Source organism: Telmatherina bonti (assembly GCF_933228915.1).
Source record: "Telmatherina bonti genome assembly, chromosome: 7".
In the NCBI taxonomy this organism is placed as follows: domain Eukaryota; kingdom Metazoa; phylum Chordata; class Actinopteri; order Atheriniformes; family Telmatherinidae; genus Telmatherina; species Telmatherina bonti.
In genome coordinates, this window is record NC_136625.1 from 7,073,761 (window position 1) to 7,096,104 (window position 22,344).

Sequence of the window (22,344 nt, forward strand, 5' to 3'; positions counted from 1 at the left end):
ATATATATATATATATATTTGAGGACACAGCACATCAGTGGCTTCAAAGTTACATTACAAACTGTCAATATGTACAGTTTAACGGCCTAAATGCAGATGTAAGAAAAATCTTGGGAGTTCCTCAGGGGTCTGTTTTAGGGTTTTTGCTCTTTATTTTGTCCATTAATGACATGACTCATCTAAGGTGTGAAATGGTTGTAGTTGGTGGTCCTGAATGTTTATAGAAAGTCTAAATATTTGTTTCTGCAGTGACGAGAGCTCTGAGCTGATGAAGCCTCATCCTCCATCCAGTGAAGAGAGTTGGGAGCTGCAAACTCTTCATCACCTGAATGCTGAGCCGCCCCAGGTCGAAACACAAGGAGAGAGAGAAGAAGAGGAGGATGAGGGAGAGTAGAGAATAACGTAGCAGCATGTTTGTAGGTGACTAGTTTGTTTTTCTCTCCAGGAAATGAAAAAAAAATCACAACACGTCATTTCTGATAAAAACACTTTATTTAAATCTCTTGAACATTAATGCACAGATTCTATTAAATCCAAGGCGTTGATGTTCTGCTGCAGATCCATGACCTTCATTACAGATGTACCTCTAAAAGATGCTTGTTTTTAAAGCGTCTCCATCCTGCAGCAGAGCCTCAGCGCCACCTAGTGGTCATAATCACTGATGTGTTGGAAACAAAGCCAAGCTTTAGCAGTTTGAAGGCAAAAACACCGACATTTATCTCTAAAACTGGCACAAAATGACGACGTCCACAAACATGACGGCTCCGGCTTCATCCTGTTCGTTGAGTTCAGCAGGAAGCAGAAAAATCAGCGTCTTTACGGGTAAAAAGTTTCTCACGTTTCATCCAAAGTAAGGCAGGAAACCATTTCCTCGCTGCAACAGTACCGATTCACCCGCCAAGACGGACATTTTTTTACAGCTTCATTTTTACCAACGAAACACTCTGGATAAAATATTCCTACCAGTACCAAACTAGCCTGTGCTGACTGGTTTTTGCTTCAGTACCACAGTGATCCCAGTGCAAACTCGTTCTGTCATTAAAACTGCAGAAACGCCAAATTTCTGCTGCCGATTCGTGGAAGTTTATGCTTTCCCTTGTGATCCAAGGCGTTTATTCCTCTGAAGCATGGATGTGTGAACCTTCATGTCCCGATGAGGACCCGGGAAGCCAGCAGCTTCTGTCTGAGCGCGACATTTAAGGCCTTTACACACCGACATGCGAATGTTGTGAAAGATAAGTTGAAAGGAAATCGCTGGATGGACTTCAGTCAGTGGCGTAACCGAGTCGCAGTAGGAGTGTAAAAGTCGTGGTTAGAGAAGCCGGTTGTTCCTGCCGACTGCTGAACGTTGGGAGTTGACGACCATATTTGTACCATTATAAGAAGTTTTTTGTAAGGCAGAAAATAATTAAATTCTCTCCTCGTAGCCCCCCCCCCCCACAACCTCTACAGTGTCCCTTTAATGAAATTTGCATTCTTGTATAATTAAACTAAAATGATTCTGGTACATGTTTAGAGAAGTTTGTGGTAAAGAAATGCGACAATTTGCCTAAATTTTCAGCTAAAGAAAAATGTCGAATACGATGAAGGAAACTCTGTTTTTACGTGAAAGTCGGGACATGAAGGTTAAAAGCTGGAGTGTTTAGATTTACTGCCATTAAAAGTGAATCAGCTGATAAAAACTGATAAAAAATTTCTCATTGACTTGATTCTGATCCGACTTGTTTTGTTAAAATAAATCTAAATGCTAAAATTAGCAGATTGCACAGATCATCAGAAAATACCTCACATATAGATATAATATTCATTTGCTCATATTTGAAATGATTCAACAATAAAAAAAAATAAATGCAGATAAATGAAACCCTGAACCATCATGTAAACAACTAAAAATCAGCATTTTGTCTCCGTAAATCTCCCAGGCAACCACGTTAAACCACAGAAAAGTACAAAAATAGATGATATGCTGAAATGACACGTTCGTCATCTGATCCAGTCCAACGCAGAACTGGTTTAGATGGTTTTAGTTCCCTTTAGGCTTGGCGACGCCAGGAGTTAATGCAGCTTCCTGGTGACAATCTGCGGTTAAAGCTAAAAGGACGCGACTTTCCTGCTGTTGCTGCTCGTAAAGCGGGTCATGTGATCACAGCCGCGTCAAAATAAAACTAATCCAGATTTACGTGGAAACCTCGTTTGACGGTTAGAATACGTGGCGCACCGTCTCTGATGTGAACCTCTTACAGATCTGTCAGGACCACCAGGTCACATGACTCGTCCTTATACACCTGCGGTCCCTGAAAATGAGTCGGATGTTCCCGTAATGTCTACGCGGATTCTCGCAGAATTTCATCACAGAAATGTCGACCGAATTCAGACACACAACTGACCAACCGAAACATCCGAAAACCACAAAACAAACATCCAAAGTCCCGAAACACCTTCATCTCTCCCTCGTTTCGTTCCATCGTCGACTCTCGTCAACGCCATGCAAAAACCGTTTCCGACACAAACAGCCAAGTTCCGCTAAACTCTGCTCATTCTAGAAAACAATGGTGACGCGTTTAATCTGCTGTAAAAACCAACCAGAGAAGACCTGAACGTCTCCTAAACACGTCTGCGAGCTGGTTTTACTGGTGACCAGCGAGCCGTTACTGCTCTAAGGTCGGAGTTGAGTCTGAAGCAGCAGCGGGTATCGACTAACCTGCCGTCTAGCGAAGCTTCTAGCGTTTCCTCCGAAGCAGACGGATGAACTGGCGTCCGTCTCTAACAGCCTGATATTTTCTACAGTGGGCAAGTGAAGCAGGAAAACACTAAAATCTCAGCAGTGAAGCGTTTTTTTTTTGTTCTGTGACTTTAAAAGTTCAGGTTGATGGAAGTGATTCAGCGAGCAGCCAGTGTTTCCAGCTGCGTCTCCACACGGACGAAGCTGGAACACACACGGCGGCGTGGCGATGCGCTCAGTACACACACAGGTCTGGAAACTTCATCTCGTAGACGGGGACGGACGGATGCTGGGTGTGTCCGGTGGAGATGGAGACCACGCCGGACGGGCTGGGAGGAGGCCTGGAGGGGGCAAGAGCAGAGTTACTGCGGTGCTTCCACGTTTAACAACGACCAGATGCAGCAGACGGCGTCTAGACGGCGTCGTCATTATTTAGCGGGAACTTTCAATTCAATTCAACTTTATTTATATAGCGTCAAATCATGGCACAGACAGAGAAGAAAACACAATGAAAGCCAATTCATAACAGCCTGTATAAATAAGGAAACCAACAGATTGAGTTGGAGGCTCCAAGCAAGCACACGGCGACAGTGGGAAGGAAAAAAACTCCCTTTTAACAGAAGATAAAAATCTTTTTTTTTTTTTTTTTTTCCTCCAAACGATGTTAAAAATGTTTGAATTTTAGATTTATTTGTCACAAACTGATTTTCTGTTTCATTAAAAAATTCGCTGACTCGGGTCTTAAAAACTGTTGATGTCATCAGTGGAGTCTCTGAGGGTCCCACCAGAGCCGATGTCAGGTGGAGGTCTAGACTGGATCAGGTCTGTATGGATAGATCTGCTGATGGACTCGTGTGTAGAAGACTTCATGGTCCAGATGCAACCTTTCCCAGCAAGCCATACTGGTTCAGTGTTTTTCTAACTGGGCTGTCATGAACTTTAACTCGCTATCTGAGGCCTGGAGAGTCTGACATGTAGATTTAGGATTTGTTTTCCAGTCTCTCACAGCATTAAACTGAGTCCAGGTGGTCTGGAAGTGGCCTCCCAGACTGCTGGTGTCTTTCCTCCTTGGCGTTGTGTCAACGCGCCTGAAAGCTGCAGACTGTTTGTTTTTCTGTCTTTTGTTGAAGCTCTTGGTAAATAAAGACAGAGTGTATAATGTTTATCTGAGTTTGGATCATCTCATTTCTTCATGCGATGACGTTACAACCTACCGGATGGTGAGCTCGAAAATCTGCGCCAGCCGGTCATGCAGCATGTTGGCCTGAGGAAACAAAGCGTTTAGATTCAGCAGGCGACTCCAGCTTCCGTTTCAGACCACGTGGAGGACTATATTTTCTACCTTGGACTCGCAGTGAGCAGCGATCTCCTCAAATGGAGCTTTCTGGAACTTCTCCATCACCTGACGCCTCTTCTCCCTCTCCTGCTCCTCTAGACCAGTTGTATCTGGAAAACACAGTCATTCCGGCTCCATAACCAATCAGAAGAATCTGCTAACATTAGCATTTAGCATGTTCTGTTGTTATAAAATGCTAAGTCTGTTTACATCAAAACTGCATACAGAGGAGTAATCAGATTACTGAGATATCATGTAGACAACAATCTTAGAAAGAAATCCCACCTTATTCCAGAGTGTAAACATTTGTCAAACATTCAGTGTTTGGTAAACATGGTGGAGCCAGCACTAGCTGCCAGACCCCTTGGGCTTAGAGTTGGTAAAGTTAGCTACTACCGTCAGACCCATAGACTGTATATAAAAAGATAGGCTTCTATCTTCTATCTTTCTAGATAGGTATCTAGAAAGATGGACGTAGCCTCCGTGACGTCACCCGTAGGTTTCTGAAGAGTTGTATTGAAGCTCGGTGGGCGGTTCCTTCCATCATCGTCTTGGCAGGGTCATGCATGTCGTCTCACCCGGAAAATACAAATATGGGCAAAGAGGTGGAGCTAAGAGGGGGGCTGTGAGCGTCATGGTGGATGATTGACATCGAGCGAACTCCAAGCTTGCTGTAACCCGAAGATAACAGGAGCTAACCAGCTAATGGAGGTAAGCAGGCTAAAGCTAAGTCACGTTGTTAACCGGCTGAGAACTGCGGTTGTTCTACGTTCTTCTTACTTGAAGCGGGAGATTGGGTACCTGTCAATCAAAAAGACACGCCCCAAAAAATATAATTAGAAAAAAATTCACTCCCCCCACAGTTGTCATGAATTTAAACCTGACCTATTAAACCTAAAATGGATTTTTGAACCAGGCTGTAAACATGTTTATTTCTGAAGTTGTTCTTTTTAACATGGGAGTCTATGGGGATTTGCTGTGTTGCAGCCCCTAGTGGATGAAGGGGGAACTGCAGTTTTATGTACTTCCGCATAGGCTTCACTTTTAACTGCTGAAGGCTCCGTCCATCTTTCATATATGGTCTGTGGTCAGACCCCTCGGGCTGAGCGTTATTTTGGCTAGCTGCTACCGTCAGATCTCTCAAGTTTAGTGTTCGGTAACTGAGAGGTCAAATTCTGCTGAATAGTTTACATGTGATTTAATATGATGGTGAATGAAAACCATCTGAATTTTGACATCATGTTGGTGAGAGCAGCTGATTCTAGACTGCAGCGACACAGGAACCTTTCAGTGGTGTAAATATGGTGAGATTTCACCGAGCATCAGTAAGTCACGCCAGCGGAGGCTCACTGTTGTCACCAGGAAAGTAAATGTATAAAAAAATAAAGAATTGTCTTTGTATCATTTATCATTATTGTATGAATTAGATTTAAATGGATTAAATCTTTTTTCTGAAAGCCAGCTGGTCCTTTTGGACAAAAAGTAAATGATGTAATTAATGCTGAAATGAGGACGGGTCGTCTTACCGATGGCCTTCTTCAGGGTCTCGAACGTGATCTCGTCAGCTAACTGCGACTGCAGACACATAAAAAAACAACATGACGTCATCTCCTCTTCATGAGCGGCGAGTTTAAAGCTAGAAGGAGAATCAAACCAACCTTTTCCGGGAGGCTGTTGGACATGATGTCCACTTGGAGGGAGATGGTGTCCACAAAGCTCTTCCTCCTGGTCAGACGATCTTCATCTGTAGGACAGAGACAGTTAACCCACCAGGAAACTCAGGAACAGGTTTTATGTGAAAATGGAAAAGAAAAATCTTGTTTTTCTAAAGTTGTCACGTTTGATATTTAAGTTTTGGGATGCTTTCAGGCTTTTCTTTTTCAGGAAACCGACGCCTCGTCTACCTTCAGGATCAGGCTGAAAACTTTTATCCTGAAGCATCCCTCCACCCCGGATCTCCCAAGAATGGCCTGACCAACTCCTGTTGGCTCGAACCAACATCAACGGGAACACAAGCCCTGGGTGTCCACACCATCAATGCCGCTGAGTGGGAACATAATTTACTGGGCATATGGCCGTACTGATTGGTTTTTACTGGAAAACATGCAGTTCTGTCACTTCAAAGAATAAAAACCAATAAAGATTCAGTTATTTGAAAACAGACAGTTCATGGCTTCATAATTGCAGCGACAAACATGATCAATACGACCCATCAAACACTGACGAAGACCACAGACGTGATGAAGTGTTTTCAGTAACGCAGAAAAACAAGATAAAATGCAGGATCACTAATTTAATAATATTGAGCCTTGGTTTTAGAGAGCGGCAAATCATCATGCATCTTCATCCTGTCTCTTCTCTGAGCTCTCTCCCACCGATAAGTCTGATATGCATGTGTTGATATTCAGTATCTAGCTGGTTTCTCAGCCTCGCTATGCTGCAGGACAACTCCTCCAGAAATGTACAGATCGAATGTCGGCGTGGCATCAGTATAAATCAGAAGTTTTAAGGTTAGAAGCGCCGTATAGTATCAGATACCAGATAGTCCGCTGGACTCGGTCCGATCGGAGACTTGCTTCAGTCCAGTACTGAAACAAATTGGACCTTCCAGATAACATGTTTATCTTTCCAGACAACGAGACAACCAATGAACAAGAAACCCTCAGAATTCATTTGCAGATTCACAAAACCTCCATCGACATGGCTTTTCCAAGCAAAGAAATGAGAATATGAATCTAAAAGACTGGCGTATGAATATCTGTGTCTGGTTTTAAGGACCTGAACATTAATGTCCTGACTGCTGCTTCTCACATATCTGTAAAAGCAGTTTAGATAAAAGGATGCAGACTCAGCAAGTGTTTCCACATGAGGCCCATTTCCACGACAAAACCATTCCATACTACCGAACCAAACCGCACCATTTCTGGACCACGTCTGGTGAATCTTCATACGATACAATTAACGACTCAGTCTGGAGTCCCTCCCCTTCACGGAGATTTGCATCGGTCTAAAACAAACCGGCCACTCTGATTGGTTGATCTGAGGAGACTCTTGCCTTACGTCATCAAAACATTCAAGATGGCGCACGGACGTAGCGGGAGTTCGTTTCTTTTTGCCGTATGATTAGGTTAAAAAAATCAACGCTGAGTTGCCAATAATGCCATGTAGCCTCAAGTCTTTACAGAAAAAAATGTCTTCATGTCTTCTGTACTGCGTGCCATGTTTATTTTCTTCTGTTTCGTTCACTCTACGGAACACTTCCGGACATTGTAGGCTGCCGCTTTACTGACATCATGTCCGGCATTTTTCTGATTGGTTTACTCCGTGCCTGTTTGTCCCGCCCTAGAAACCCGTTGATGCGATTGAGTCCCCAGACTCTACGCTGGTGCAGCGAGAGTCTGGCTTGCCAGACTAGGCGTTTAGGACATTGTCCACAGGACCAGGACTAGTGTTGTTTCATGGTTTTTCACGCCATTTGGAAGCTTTTCTCCCTAATTTCTTGGAGAGTTTTTGTGGACTACCACCCGTCTGTGGACACGAGGGGAAAGTCGATAGACACTGGCCATGAGTAGGAGGCTGCAGCAAGTTAATCAGTCAGAAACTGCTGAGGTAAGAACCGAAGTCCACATGTTTACTTCTGGTTTAGCTGACAACAATGTGATTATACTTTAGGGACTTCTGGAACAGGTTTAAATAACCTTTAGGAATCCGATAATTCTCTTTTCTTCAGTTTCTTCAACTTCTATGCAAGCCATTTTGCCATAATTTAAAGAATAATTTGCGTTTAATGGAAAAATACGATGCTTATGAACTCTTCTGGCCGCCGTTGGTGGTTACGAACATGCATGAGTGTGTAAGCATAAAATACGAAAAGGATCTGTTAGATTTGTTAGATTATATTTGTTCTTGGTGCTTTTGCGAGGGAGACGACCCAGATATGGGTGTTCTGTCTGTGCCATACGCCGGCTGAAACATGGCCCATGGTGGCCTGTTACCTTCCACAGTGGCAGGATTGTTGGTGGACTGATCACTCTGACTGGAAACCACACTGACTGGTCATGCTTCCTACACGTTGCAGATCCAGATGATTCACTAATGCTGAAGGAAGACCTGGTTTGATGTTCTGGGGTTTTAAGATTACCCGTGTCCTGGTGACGCTTGTTCTGACTGAAAGGAAACGTTGTGCGCGAAGCTCTACACAAACACCATGAAGCACACACAGCCGTAAACTACAGGACTAACAGTCTACACACATACGCCAACATGTTACTCACCGTAACCAGTCCAGATGCAACACAGGCAAAAAATAACCAAATTATTCATGTTGTTTACAGGCTGCAGCTACACAACATCAACTGTGATCTAACTACAAGCTCCTAGAAGGATTTTTCATGTGGCAGGGTAGGGAATGTTGCTGAACACCCAACAGGAAGTAAAAATATAAGAGGAACGAAGAACTCTGGGATACAGATCTATACAGCTCATATGGAAAAGTGTTTAGAGCTCAGTCAGACTGATCAGAGCTTCCCTGCTAACATCCTAAATGCCGAGCTAAAATAATATGCCAACATCCTAAAGGCTGAGCTAAGCTAATCAGCTAACATCCTAAAGACCGAGCTAAGCTAATCCTCTAACATCCTAAAGACAGAGCTAAGCTTCCCTGTTAGCATCCAAAAGGCCGAGCTAAGCTAAGATGCCAACATCCTAAAGGCTGAGCTAGACTAATCTGCTAACATCCAAAGGACTGAGCTAAAATAATCCGCTAACATCCTAAAAGCCAAACTAAGCTAATCTGCTAACATCCTAAAGACAGAGCTAAGCTTCCCTGTTAGCATCCAAAAGGCCGAGCTAAGCTAAGATGCCAACATCCTAAAGGCTGAGCTAGACTAATCTGCTAACATCCTAAATGCCGAGCTAAAATAATATGCCAACATCCTAAAGGCTGAGCTAAGCTAATCAGCTAACATCCTAAAGACCGAGCTAAGCTAATCCTCTAACATCCTAAAGACAGAGCTAAGCTTCCCTGTTAGCATCCAAAAGGCCGAGCTAAGCTAAGATGCCAACATCCTAAAGGCTGAGCTAGACTAATCTGCTAACATCCAAAGGACTGAGCTAAAATAATCCGCTAACATCCTAAAAGCCAAACTAAGCTAATCTGCTAACATCCTAAAGGCCGAGCTAAACTAATCCACTAACATCCTTAGGATCGCACTAAACTAACTAACATCCTAAAGGCTGAGCTAAGCGAATACGGGCAGGTCGCTACGTCTACGTCTCTACTGTCGCAGGTTACCTCTGGACGTCTGCTTGCACCTGTGGATGATCTTTCCTACCGTGTAAAGCACTGACGTTACATGAAGGCAGGAAAGAAGAGAAGAACAACTCATTACAGCACATACGCAGCAATTATTTCTCATCATCGTCCTTCTGAGTCCTCATACTTCATGGAACAAGAATAAAAATATCTTTGGAAATGTTTTATTGATGAGATTTGAAGGTTGCGCTCATGTGAGATTGAATAAGGAAGATTAATCTGGAGGATTAATTGATTGTAACGAAGCTTTCAGACATGAGCGTTGGCGCTGTTCTGATGTGAAAAAACCTTTAAACCCACAGGGTGAAGGACAAAGTAGAACGTTCCCATCTCACAATGAGCTACTTTTGCTTTATTTTTTGTCTTCAGAGATCAATAATTCAAGGTCTTAATCCCACAAAGCTTCGCAGTGTAACGTGATGGCCGAGGACATCGTCCTTGTCAAGTTAACAGACTTCCTGATGACCCGAACTTCGCTTCCTATCACAACTTATTTCATGTTTAGTCCAAACCTCCGTTAGTCATCTGGCAACAAATGGCTCCTCGCTCGGGTTTAACTGCCCGAAACCAAGAGCGGAGACTTTGTAAATGCAGACGAGAGGAGAAGGTGAGTCTCAGCGAGAACTGGGACTGAACTGGGACCACGTCCAGGCCTTCATGAGAGGAAAAAACAGGCGAGAGGGGGGCGGTAGGCGTGCCCCGTTTGCTGCAGTTTTGTTGCTTTTTGACTGAATAAACGTTGGTTGATTTATTGATTAGTTATTTTCCCACAAGTCAGTCTGACATTTTAGGAAATTTTGAACAGAAGAAATAAATCAATCAGTATCCAAAGGAATATTCCTGGAGGAGGAAGAGCGTCTGGTCTGAACACTGTTTCCCTGCTGCAACACACCTGATCAAAATGAAATGGATCACACTATTGCAGGACCGCTCTGGTCCTCGGACTCCTGCAATAGTGGGGGTCTACTAGAGGCGGGTCTTACCTGTGACCTGGGGGATGTAGGGGATGGAGAGTCTCTCTGCGTTGTATCCTGGTCCTGCCAGACACTCGGCAATGTCCGCCGTCTGGAAATACAACTGCCTGTCGTCCTTGTCCAAAGATTCAGGGAGTCTGAAAGGAAACCAGAAGAAGAATGATCAACTTCAGCCAATCAGCTCATAAGAACGGTGAAACTGTCTGGTCTGGAGATCCAGAAGATCTACGAGAAGGTCTGAAGAACTCTGAAACCTGGAAGCACTTCGCGTTCAACAAATAATCAACAGAAAGGGCTTCAGAATCTGAATTTTGGGTTAAGTTATGGTTCGTAAACTTGTTCGTAACCCGAAGAACGCCTCTATATATTTCAGAGTTAACGACTCCTGCTGGGCGATTTAAACTGCTTCTATATGAAGAAAAGTTCAGTAACTTTTGGTTTATAAACTAATAAACTGCTTTTTAACCGCAGAAGTTTCCAATGATTCCTGTAAATAAAAAGATGTCTGATATTATCAATCGATAGTGGCATCAAAATGCAATATCAGAATATATCTGTATCGTTGTTATTTACTTTAATGGTAACTTTTACACAACATGCGAACATGCGTCTCCTCTCGTGCAAGATGTCAAAATAAGACGTCAGATATTTTTCTTTGGCAAACCTGAAAGGCTAACCTGATCCGGAGCAGGTTATGTTATGGATAAGAGATCAGTAGCTGCGTTTCACTTACATTTAAAATTGCGCAAAACCTAAATATCGCAATAAAAACGCGCTAATGGAAACACCTTCATTTAAAAAAAAAAAAGAAAAAAAGTCTGAAATATCGCTAAAATGTTTTTACGCTCTCATGAGGTGGATTTTCAGACGTTTTGAAACAGAAATATTTCACAAAAGTGTGATGGAAACAATTTTTCTGCATTTACGTGTCCCTGGACATGACGTGGGGGGTCATGTGACCAGTTCATTTCGCAGTGCGGAGTGAAAGAAAATGTTATGATTCTGGTGACATCTAGAGGTGAAGCTGCATATTGCTTCTCAGTTATAAACCACAGACCTATAGAGTCAGTGTTTGGCTTACCCATTCTGGGTTTCCATAGCAACTTGATGCATTTTAACACATATAACAATTAAAAAAAAAAAAAAGCTACTAAAAACACATTTCTGAACAAATGACAGCATAGTGATGAAGATTATATTTCAGTTAAAGAGAGGAGCCTGAGACCTTTAATCTTCTATGCAGTGAATACATACGGATACTTGATTCTGAAGATGTGCTCTGGCAGGAGGTACGGAGCATCCAAGGTCCTCAACTCGATGACCTGAAGAGAGAACCAGAAACAGGCAGCGATATGAACATGTCGGCTGGACAGAAAGGAAATACAAACAACAAATAAATAAAACACAAATGTATCATTAGCGTTTCCTCCTGACGTTCTGTCAGTCTGCAGTGATTGTAAAATGATGATTATAAAATCACCAGTAACGAGGGAAACTCCTAATTTCACCCGTCGCTTTAGTGCACAGAAGTACATGAATGTTTTTCATGTAAGACTTTAATCTTTTATAACTTTTCCTTTTAGAAAACATTAATAATAATTTCGGGAGAAAAGTAAGTTTCACTTTGCTTCATTTATATATTTTTTTTATTTAAATATTTTATATTTATTTTATTATGGAATAATTATTAATACAAATCTATATACATGTATTATTTTATAGTTTTTAAAAATAAAATGACCATATTTCTCAATAAAATTTAATATATTTCATATTTAATTTATACATATTTTTATCTTTTTATCTTCATTTATTTTCTGATCACATTTTAATTATGTTACACATACACTATTCACAAAAAGTTAGGGATATTCAGCTTTTGGGTGAAATTTCCCAACAAGCCTAAAATGCATTCAAACCTGTACAGGTGAACTTAATGTGATCTTCTCTAAGCTTTTAAATGCACATGTCCAGCTGTTAAATGTTTCAATAAATTTTGCACAAGTTGCTGTTCTCTAACAAGGAGCTTAACGGCAAAAATCACGGCAGGTGTGTGATCCTTGAATTGACCAATAAATGTCCTGGTTCAATTAGAGCTGGTGTTTAAACAGTTGTCCTCATCATGCTGTTCACATTTTGACATCATGAGACCAAGACGACACCTAACAATGGAACAACAGTCCCTTGCCATTGCAATGCTTCAAACAGGACGTTCTCAGACAGAAGTGGCCACTGAGCTTGGAGTGTCACAGAGTGTCATCAGCAGGTTGCAACAGAGATATGGAGAGACTGGAAGAGTCACAGAAAGGCCTAGAAGTGGACGTCCTTTGGCCACATCCCGTGCTGATGAGCGCTACATTGTGAACACTGCCCTGAGAAACCGGATGATGAATGCCACTCAACTCCAGGCACGTTTAAGAGAGGTGAGAGGCACCCAAGTGTCACGTCAGACCATTCTAAACCGTTTCCATCAGCGTGGTCTGCGTGCTAGACGACCTGCACGGGTACCTGACCACACCACCAGGCACAGGCATCATCGTCTTGCATGGGCCAGGGAGCATTTACGCTGGACGAGGAACCAGTGGGCCTCAGTGCTGTTCTCTGATGAAAGTCGATTCACACTGAGCAGAAATGATGGCCGGCAACGATGTTGGAGACGTCAGGGAGAGCGCTATGCATCAGCCACTGTTGTCACCAGGCGAGCTTTTGGTGGTGGCGGTGTTACAGTGTGGGCAGGGGGGTCCACTTGGTACAGAACTGCCCTACACTTTGTGAATGGTACAGTGACAAGCCCATACTACCTGAATAACATCATTAATCCAGTGATTGTGCCCCTACATGAACAGCACAGGCCTAATTTCATCTTCATGGACGACAATGCTCCTGCTCATCGAGGCCGCATCATCAGGGAACGGCTGTTGGAGACTGGTGTACCTCAAATGGAACGGCCTGCACTCTCTCCAGACCTGAATCCCATTGAAAACCTGTGGGATCAGCTGAGCCGTCGTGTAGAGGCTCGAAACCCTGCACCCCAGAACCTCAATGACCTGAGGGCTGCCCTTCAAGAAGAGTGGGATGCCATGCCTCAGCAGGCAATAAGTTGCCTTGTGAACAGCATGAGACGTCGTTGTCAAGCTGTAATTGATGCTCAAGGGCACATGACGAGATATTGAGACGTTCAAATTTTTTGTTGTGGTGTAACTACCATTGTTGTTACCTTTTGTGTTGAATGAATTTGTTGAGATGAGGAAATCAGTAGTGCATCCTTCTACTTAAATGTCTTACTTTTATGATATTATATCACTGTAGCATGAACATATTGCATTTTCCATAAATTTCACCTGAAAGCCAAATATCCCTAACTTTTTGTGAGTATGTGTATGTATATATATATATATATATATATATATATATATACACATATACATATACATATACATATATATACATATACATACATATATGTATACATATACATACATATATGTATACATATACACATATATATGTGAATAATTAATTATTTCAGATCTCCTTTCAAGCTCTAGAAGTTATTTTACAGGGGCATGCGTGTAACCCCCGACCGCCTCAACTGACTCAGCTCATCAACTGAAATGAGATCTATAAAAAGCAGAGATGTGACAGGTAGAAGCAGAACCAAACAGCGGTGAGGTTTGTTGACTTCTCACCTTGCTGACGTGCTGACAGAACGGTGGGTTGGCGATCATCTGGCTCAAGAAGTTGAGGTATGCCGCCACCAGCGCCATGATGCCACAGCGAATGAACATGGACATGTTCTCCTCGTTGACCAGAGCCATGTCCTGCAAGAAGCAGGAGCACAAAGCATCTCAGCGATGGATGGAAATGTGACTTTACTGAAGCTGGTGAGGCTGATTTTAGGAAACGTAACGCGGGTTTGGAGCCGTCGTCAGGTCAGGTGTAACAGTCGCTACGCTGCTTTGGTCTCATTTAAGCAACCTGACGGTGTAGTCCTCCTTTAATCCTCAAGCAGGGATCAAAGATCTCCTCTGGACCCGTAAAGGTTGCAGGGAGGACGGTCTGCTGACTGTTCTCACGCTGTCAACATAAAGGTTGTCGCCCTGGCGACGACCCCCGGGTAAAGCACGGGGAGATTACTACGATGCTCTGCATCTGGGGAGGCTGAGATCTGCTTTCCAGGTTTTCTTTGTCAGTTATTCTGCTCGGTTTTTGTTCTTCAGCCTTAAATCTCAGAACTCATCCGGTTCGGCGCCGATCTGAAGCGACAACGTCAACACTTTGCAAAATATCTAAGGAAGCACAAAACGAAACGAAATGGGGAAAACTGCGGTCACAAGCACACTCTTTGGGTGATTTATCGCGATCTTGGGACAAATCCAGCCTTTCGAGAAGGTTTTCCATCCAGCCGTTCAGTGTCCCATGTGAATTCCTCCGCGCTACGTTCATGATTTTTTTATTTTTCGAACTAAAACAACAAACTTTAAAACAGAACAAATAGTCATTACAACAAACAAAGCCAGCTTCTTAAGTTGGAAAACGGTCTTGAAAGAAATAAAGCCTTATCTGGTCCAAATCCTCCTCATAAATAAAACCACAACATTATTCAGGATCTCTGGAAAGTAATGGACATTTTATTACATTAAATTAATAAAACTTAAACAATAAATAGTGGTAATACATACAATAATTCATTATATACAATACATTAATTTCAATCCACATTTGCCTCATAACTTAATTATCACATCTTTCATCATTTGTTTACATTTTCCTATTGACCGTCATGACGCGATTCATTACATCTTGTGATTAAAAATGTGTCATTTATGTATGTATTTTTATGTTAAAAAAAAATCGATTTTTTTTCCCCCCAAATAAATATAATCCATTACAAAATTTTTTGTCATTTTTATTGATTTTATTGATCTTTTAACTTGTCTTCTTGGGCATTATAACAGCAGAATGGTGATCTGGCTACTGCGCCGTTTTTCCCCAATTGAAATCAAGAAAAATGAGGAGCGAAAAAAAAAGTTTAACTTTTGTTTTTTGTTTTAATCTACAAAAATTAGCAATATCAAAGAATTGTCAGAATCGCAATTTGAATCGAATCGGCACCCAAAAAACTTGAATCAAATTGAATCGGGACAAAAGCATATAGTCACAGCCCTACTATTAACCTAGTCCAGGGGTCGGCAACCCGTGGCTCTGGAGCCGCATGCGGCTCTTTAGCGCCGCCCTAGTGGCTCCCTGGAGCTTTTTCAAAAATGTTTAAAAAAACGGAAAAACATCGGGAAGCGATATATATTTTTGTTTTGATCTGGTTCTGTAGGAGGACAAACATGACACAAACATTTTTAACGTTTTCCAGCGCTGTAAAAATGTGTATAATAAATATTAAATTTTAACATTTCTGTCAAGGAAGATTTGGGTCATAGCCTGCGACACGCGTAGCCTATCAGCAGCGCGGGATGCCAGGCAGGTGTTTGTTGTAAACAAAACCGGCGGCTGTGTGATGGGACATGGATCCCAAAGGGAAAAAGAGAAAAATAACCGAGGAGAACAGAGGATCCAACGTTTCTTTGACCGAATCATTTGCATTCATTGCCAATGCGGAAGGATTGCCTGCATGTTTGCTCTGTAGCAAGAAGTTGTCAAATAACAAAAAGAGTCATGTGGAAAGACATTTCCAGGGAAAGCATGTGCGATTGCATTACTTCTGGAGAAATTCGAGAAGCGCTACAATAGATTTAGGAAGCGGATTGCATCTCCAAACTCCACGACTGCTGCAAGTTTAGTTGCAACCCGGGAGATAATAAAGTGTGGAAAACCGGTCACACATGGTGACTACATGAAGGAGTCAGTCATCAGCATATCAGGACACGTATTTCCAGATTTCAAAAACAAAACCGAGATAATACAGAAAATCAGAGACATGCTCCTCTCTGATAAGACAGTGAAGGAAAGGACCATTAAAATGGCGGCAACATCACTGATCAGCAAATCAGGGACATTAATTCAGCACAAGTTACATCTTACATGTTGAGAAGCTGACCAGTGATGTCCGACAACAGAAGTCACATTAAACGGGGAAGAACATCATCCTTCATATTGAGTAACAAAGTGGATGTTTTTAAAAAATTATTTCTGATTTTTGTCAGTATATATTTGAAATGACACTTGGTAATATAATCGGGTTTTGGTGCTCAGGTCGGAGGATAGCTGCGTTGGTTGCGTGTCTAAAGAGAAGAGGATGCTGCTGCATTTTACCCTCGCACTGACTTGCTTGGCAGAAATCAAACTGTGTTAACTTGATTTGATATACTTTACCTTTTTTTAAAAGGCTGCTGGTTTATTTTTTATAAATGCAGGCTGCGTCTTATTGCGCTCTGTTTGTTACTCAAATACGGGGCGCGTTATGCACATTCCATTTTGTTGTTTTTTTCGAATTCTTAAAAATAAAATTACATTAAAAAAATCGTATTTCTTTATTGCTTTGTTTTAATTTAATCAATGGAACGTAATTGCAATGAAGTTAAACGTGAGACGGGATTGTACAACAGAGTCGTCACGTGGTGCGTCATTCTCTACAGGATGTGCTGCGGGGAAAATAAACATTTTATCATTAAGGCTCATCATGTATTTGTAGCCAACTTAGTCATTTTGATAGTAGGCTAATATAGATACATGAAGCATGTGTTGCCTTCATGATAAGGCTTTTATAAGGCTTTTAATTTTTTGCGGCTCCAGAGATATTTGTTTTTTGTTTTTTTGGTCCAATATGGCTCATTCAACATTTTGGGATGCCGACCCCTGGTCTAGTTAATAATAACTAGTTACAGTAACTTTTCCAGTTGCTCCTGTTCGATGTTTTGCTGCCATCAGATAAAAACACAGTAAATTGTCTCAGATCTGACACGTTTTTGCTCCGTTCCTTTTTATCAGGGTTGGATAATTAGCTTGATAGCCGTTTGCTGTATTTTTGAGCTAATATGAAAATTTTTGGTATTATCTTTGGATGAATGAACTTCCTAATCCTTCATCATTTAAAACCTTTAAACAGAAACACAGATGTGAAATGTTCCTTTCTGTGCTTGATGTGCCCACCGGCAGCCATCCGGGACCCTCCACGTCGACCTCAGTGAGCTCCTCCCTATGAAGGCCTGGACGGTAAATATAAATGTCTTTTGTCTGCGATGAGGTGACATTTTGGAAACGATAAGATCTCAGCGAGAAGCACAAACAAGCAGCTGGTAGGAGTGTGTCGGAGCGTTTGTGCAGATTTTCTCTCACACTGGAGGTTTTATCTCACCTGCGTGAGCTCTGCAGTCGGCTCATCGGCAGCAGAAATAAACTTTAAAGGGTCCTTCAGTGTTTCAACATCAACACAAAAAAAAGCATGTAAACAGTAAAAGCAGGAGCTTTACCTGTAGAGCGATGGCGAGTCGAATGAGGTCGATGACCACTTCCTCATTGGCCAGCTCAATAGTCAGAATGGCGAGCGTGGTGAAGAGCAGCTCGAAGTTTTTATGGGTGTTGTCTTCCTCTTTGCAGCCCAGATAGATGTGACGGTAGAGCTGCTGGCCATGCTGAAGGGAGAAGAGCAGAGATGTGGAGGAAAACAGGAGAGGAATGAATGTAAAATGGTGAAAAAGGAACGTTCCTGAACACTGAATACACTCGACAGCTACGAGCCTCTTCTACGAGACTGTTGAAGACCCCTGCCATTTCCTCTGGTATTGCTGTTTGACGAGTTAAATGTCGTTACAGAAGGCAATTTCCTGCATAAACACGTTCACAAACCGTCCCAGCAATCATGGACGAGAGGCCGGTTCACCGTGGACAGGTTGGAAAGCCATCCGTCCGTCTGCATATTCGCCTTCAGAGTGGAGCATAAACAGGCCTTGACATCCAAACTGTTACTGGTTTTAATCATCCAACAAGTTTTATGCTCAAAAAATCTACACAATCCTCATTTTAAGGCTCTGTTGTTTGTATGTGAGCTAGCATAACAAATGTTCTGCTTGCTCTTTATGCTGCTATATCTACTGATACATTTATTTTAGATAATATTAGCTTCATAACCTGACAGCTGAGGCTGAAAACATCACATCTGCATGACGATGGGGATTAAAAAGCTGCAGTTTTCACATGGATCCAACATGAAAATAGACCTTTCGGGGTTAAAATGGATGTACTGTGTGAATCTGGAGCCGTTAATAAGATGTCGTGCTGCAGATAAACATCACGGTTGCAGTTGTGACAGTTTGAACCCGTGCAGAGGTTAATGAGAGCAGCAGGCTGACATTTAAAGTGATGACAGAGAAGGTCACAGCCACAAAAGTTTGTTTTAATCATGCATTTAACTAATGTCCAAACATGTAATCAGCATGTTGGAAAACATGAAAACTTCAAATCAGAAGCTTTCAATGGTGAATCTAAAGATAAAATAATAAAGTTTGGTCTGCGTACCATTTCGTTGAAATTACAGGAAAATTCTACTGTCTTCCTATTTTTTATATTTTCCTATTGTCTTCCTATTTCTTTCCATAATCATCAGTACTTCCTAGCTTTAACAGGATTTTCGAAGCTTCATGTTTTCTACTTAAAATCTTCGTCTTTACTTGAAAGTAAATTTGGATTTTACAAAATAAAAGTGCATCCATCAAAGATAAAGGTAAAAATGATAAAAATGTGTCGTCCCAGAGCGTCGGTGATTAACGTGACGAAGTGAAATGAATTTTGGCCTCAAACCCCACGGAAGGCCACGTGTGCTGTGGGTTATCAGGACTGTTAACATAACTTAACTTGACACAAATATTACTGTTAGAAGAGAAAGGCTCAGTTTCAATGAAGCTGCTGGAATGGAACAGTGTTAGCTCACACTATCCTATGGTAACTACATTTGCAGGCCACTAAAGCTAGTGTTAGGTAACACTAGCTTACGTTAGCAAACGCTTGCAGGTGGTATCTAACACTAAAGCTAGTGTTAGGTAACACTAGCTTACGTTAGCTAATGCTTATAGGTGGTATCTATCACTGAAGCTGGTGTTAGCTAACGTAAGCTAGTGTTACCTAGTGTTTGAAGGCGGTATCTAACACTAAAGCTAGTGTTAGCTAATGTAAGCTAGTGTTACTTAACGCTTGCAAGTGGTATCTAACACTAAAGCTAGTGTTAGGTAACGCTACCTTAAGTTAGCCAGCGCTTGCAGGCGGTATCGATCACTAAACCTGCTGTTAGGCAACACTAGCTTACATTAGCCAGCGCTTGCAGGCTTTATCTAACACTAAAGCTGGTGTTAGCTAACATAAGCTAGCGTTACCCAACACCAGCTTGAGTGTTAGATAATGCCTGCAAGCGCTGGCAAACATAAGCTAGCGTTACCTAACGCTTGCAAGTGGTATCTATCACTAAACCTGGTGTTAGCTAACAAAAACTAGTGTTACCTAACGCTTGCAGGTGGTATCTAACACTAAAGCTAGTGTTAGGTAATACTACCTTACGTTAGCCAGCGCTTGCAGGTGGTATCTAACACTAAAGCTAGTGTTAGGTAACACTACCTTATGTTAGCCAGCGCTTGCAGGCGGTATCTATTACTAAAGCTGGTGTTAGGTAGCACTAGCTTACGTTAGCCAGCGCTTGCAGGTGGTATCTATCACTAAACCTGGTGTTAGCCAACGTAAGCTAGTGTTACCCAACACCAGGTTTAGTGATTTCACATACATGTGATATATTTTATTTATTTATATATGTATATATATATGTATATATATATATATATATTTATTTATTTATATATGTATATATATATATATATATATATATATATATATATATGTGTGTGTGTGTGTATATATATATATATATATATATATATATATATATATAAATAAAGAGAGAGAGAGAGAGAGAGAGAGAGAGAGAGAGAGAGAGAGAGAGAGAGAGAGAGTAAAACTGGAAATGAGTAGGACAGAAGTGAGTTATTCCTGCGCATTCAGACGGACGACACATGAATGACAGATCTGCTGATTTTTCATTCATGTATTTCTTTATATTTGAAAAACAAAGTAGGAAAAGTGCTCTAAAAAACCCACATGGAGCTTCAGAGTTTTAGCATTTCCTTCAAACAAGGGGACATAATGAATTTGTGCCAGCAGGACAACAAAACAAATCACCCTGTGTGTTCATGCTAATGAAGCATTAAGCCTCTGTGTGGCTCTAATGTGTCTTTCATATGTTTTGGACGACGGCGGAGCGCTGCGGCGCCCACATTAACGCAGCAGAAACTGATCGTGTCGTCAGCCAGTCAGCAGGGGGATAAATCCAATGTTTCCTAATAAAACTGCTGTTTTTAAAGAAATGGAAATGACTGGAAATGTCTCGCAGCTGCAGTAAAAAGGCTTTTTCTCAACCGGATGGGCTTTACGATGGCAGCGAGGAGGAAGTAAATCTGCCGGAGAGGCGGAAGTAAAGACAGAGCGACATGGAGGTGATCCACCACTGGAGGCTCTTACTGGGGCTTGTTGTTTGTTTAAAACCAGTAAATGTTGAAGCAACAAGCTGCAGGCTGGAGAGGAAAATGAAGTCAAGCCGTGGCTTTGCAGGGAAAGCTCCGCTCAGCGCTGGCAGGATCTCGCAGGCCGGTGTCACAAGCTGAACAGCAGCAGATCAGCAGTAATTCCTGACATTTCACTTGGAAATAGACAACAAGGTTTCCACTCGCTGTGGATTTTCCACGGCTTTATGAAGCCCTTCTCTCTCTTTTCTCTTTCCCATCCCTTGTAAAACTCTAAACTTCGCTCTTGTTTGCTATCAAGGCATTTAGTTCCTCCGTCCGTAAATCTTTATCCTGAAACGAACTGGTCACACGACCCTACGTCACGTCCACGGACGCGTAAATGTGGATGAAAGTGTTTCCGTGACACGTTTTTATCACGACATTGATGTTTTGTTCAACTCCAGGCGTGATGGAAACGCAGCTGGTGTCATTTCATTTCATATAATATTTTACTGTTTCTCTTCTGTATTTTTCATCTGGATGACAGTTAATTGTTCATCTGTATCGTATTAATTACATATCGCTCATTTTTCTGTATTATTTTTAATAATTCTTCTGAAACTGGGATCACTATTTCTGATTCTGATCATCACTTCAGAGAAGTGAGTAAAAAACTGGTTTACTGAACAGGAACCCTGCCAGGACGTGGACCTTTAGATCCATTTCAGGTGTTTAAGAACCTCGCTGCGCTTTACTCCAGGAAATAATTAACTGGTGAGCTAATAGTCCCGTTCTGGAAATCATTTTTCTAGCTCCTCTCCGTAAAGCGAAGCTTTTGAAAATGTAAATTCTAATGAAAAGATAAATCCAATTAATTCTGAATGGGGTTATAAATAAAGCTGGAGACGGACGCTGTAGGAAAAAGCCTGGCCCCGCGTTCCACGTGGAAAGCGAAGGCCAGCGACTTCCATTCGCCACTAATGAATCACAATCAGGTTGGGTTAATGGCCTCTGGCAGCGGCGGCTCTGAACGCGGGGCGTCACGCTGCCGTTGTGCTGCTTCGTCCAGCTGTTGGATGTGAGGCGAAAGGTTGCTGCTCTGGTGTGACTCACATGTGAACAACGTCCACCGTGAGCCTCGTTTAGGAAATGTCAGCGCCGATGGCGACCGGGCTCTTCCTGTCAGGGTCAATAAGCTCCCAGACCTTCCTGAACCAAACTGCACTTCCTGTTATGTCCCAGCTCCCTCCGCTGTCATGGCAACATCTGGGAAATAACGTCTCGTCGAATGAGCTGGAAGATGGAACCTCAACGTGTCCCTTTAGAAGTCTAATCTGTGATGAAACTCCGACGATCAGCCCACTTTCACGGCGGCGCTTCGTCGGACGGCGTGGAAACTCACCTTCTTCATGAATGCGATGTCCTGTTTGGAAATCTTCTCCCTTTTAATCTTCAGCGCCGCAACGTTAGGAATGACTCTGTAACACACACACACACACAGC

At 42.1% G+C, this 22,344-nt stretch overlaps 1 protein-coding gene across 1 annotated transcript in view; it reads right to left on the reverse strand.

The window, feature by feature from the left end:
• Positions 1-544: 544 nt before the first annotated feature.
• efr3a (EFR3 homolog A) overlaps positions 545-22,344 on the reverse strand; it is a 136,323-nt gene continuing 114,523 nt past the window's right edge. Inside the window, exons 15-24 of the mRNA XM_079243250.1 lie at positions 22,245-22,320; positions 17,771-17,932; positions 14,036-14,167; positions 11,601-11,668; positions 10,356-10,483; positions 5,717-5,802; positions 5,585-5,633; positions 4,065-4,168; positions 3,937-3,986; positions 545-3,063 (exon numbers count right to left, since the gene is read on the reverse strand). Of these exons, the coding sequence (XP_079099376.1) occupies positions 2,958-3,063; positions 3,937-3,986; positions 4,065-4,168; positions 5,585-5,633; positions 5,717-5,802; positions 10,356-10,483; positions 11,601-11,668; positions 14,036-14,167; positions 17,771-17,932; positions 22,245-22,320 (961 nt within the window). The 3' untranslated portion in view covers positions 545-2,957. The remainder of the gene's footprint in view (positions 3,064-3,936; positions 3,987-4,064; positions 4,169-5,584; positions 5,634-5,716; positions 5,803-10,355; positions 10,484-11,600; positions 11,669-14,035; positions 14,168-17,770; positions 17,933-22,244; positions 22,321-22,344) is intronic.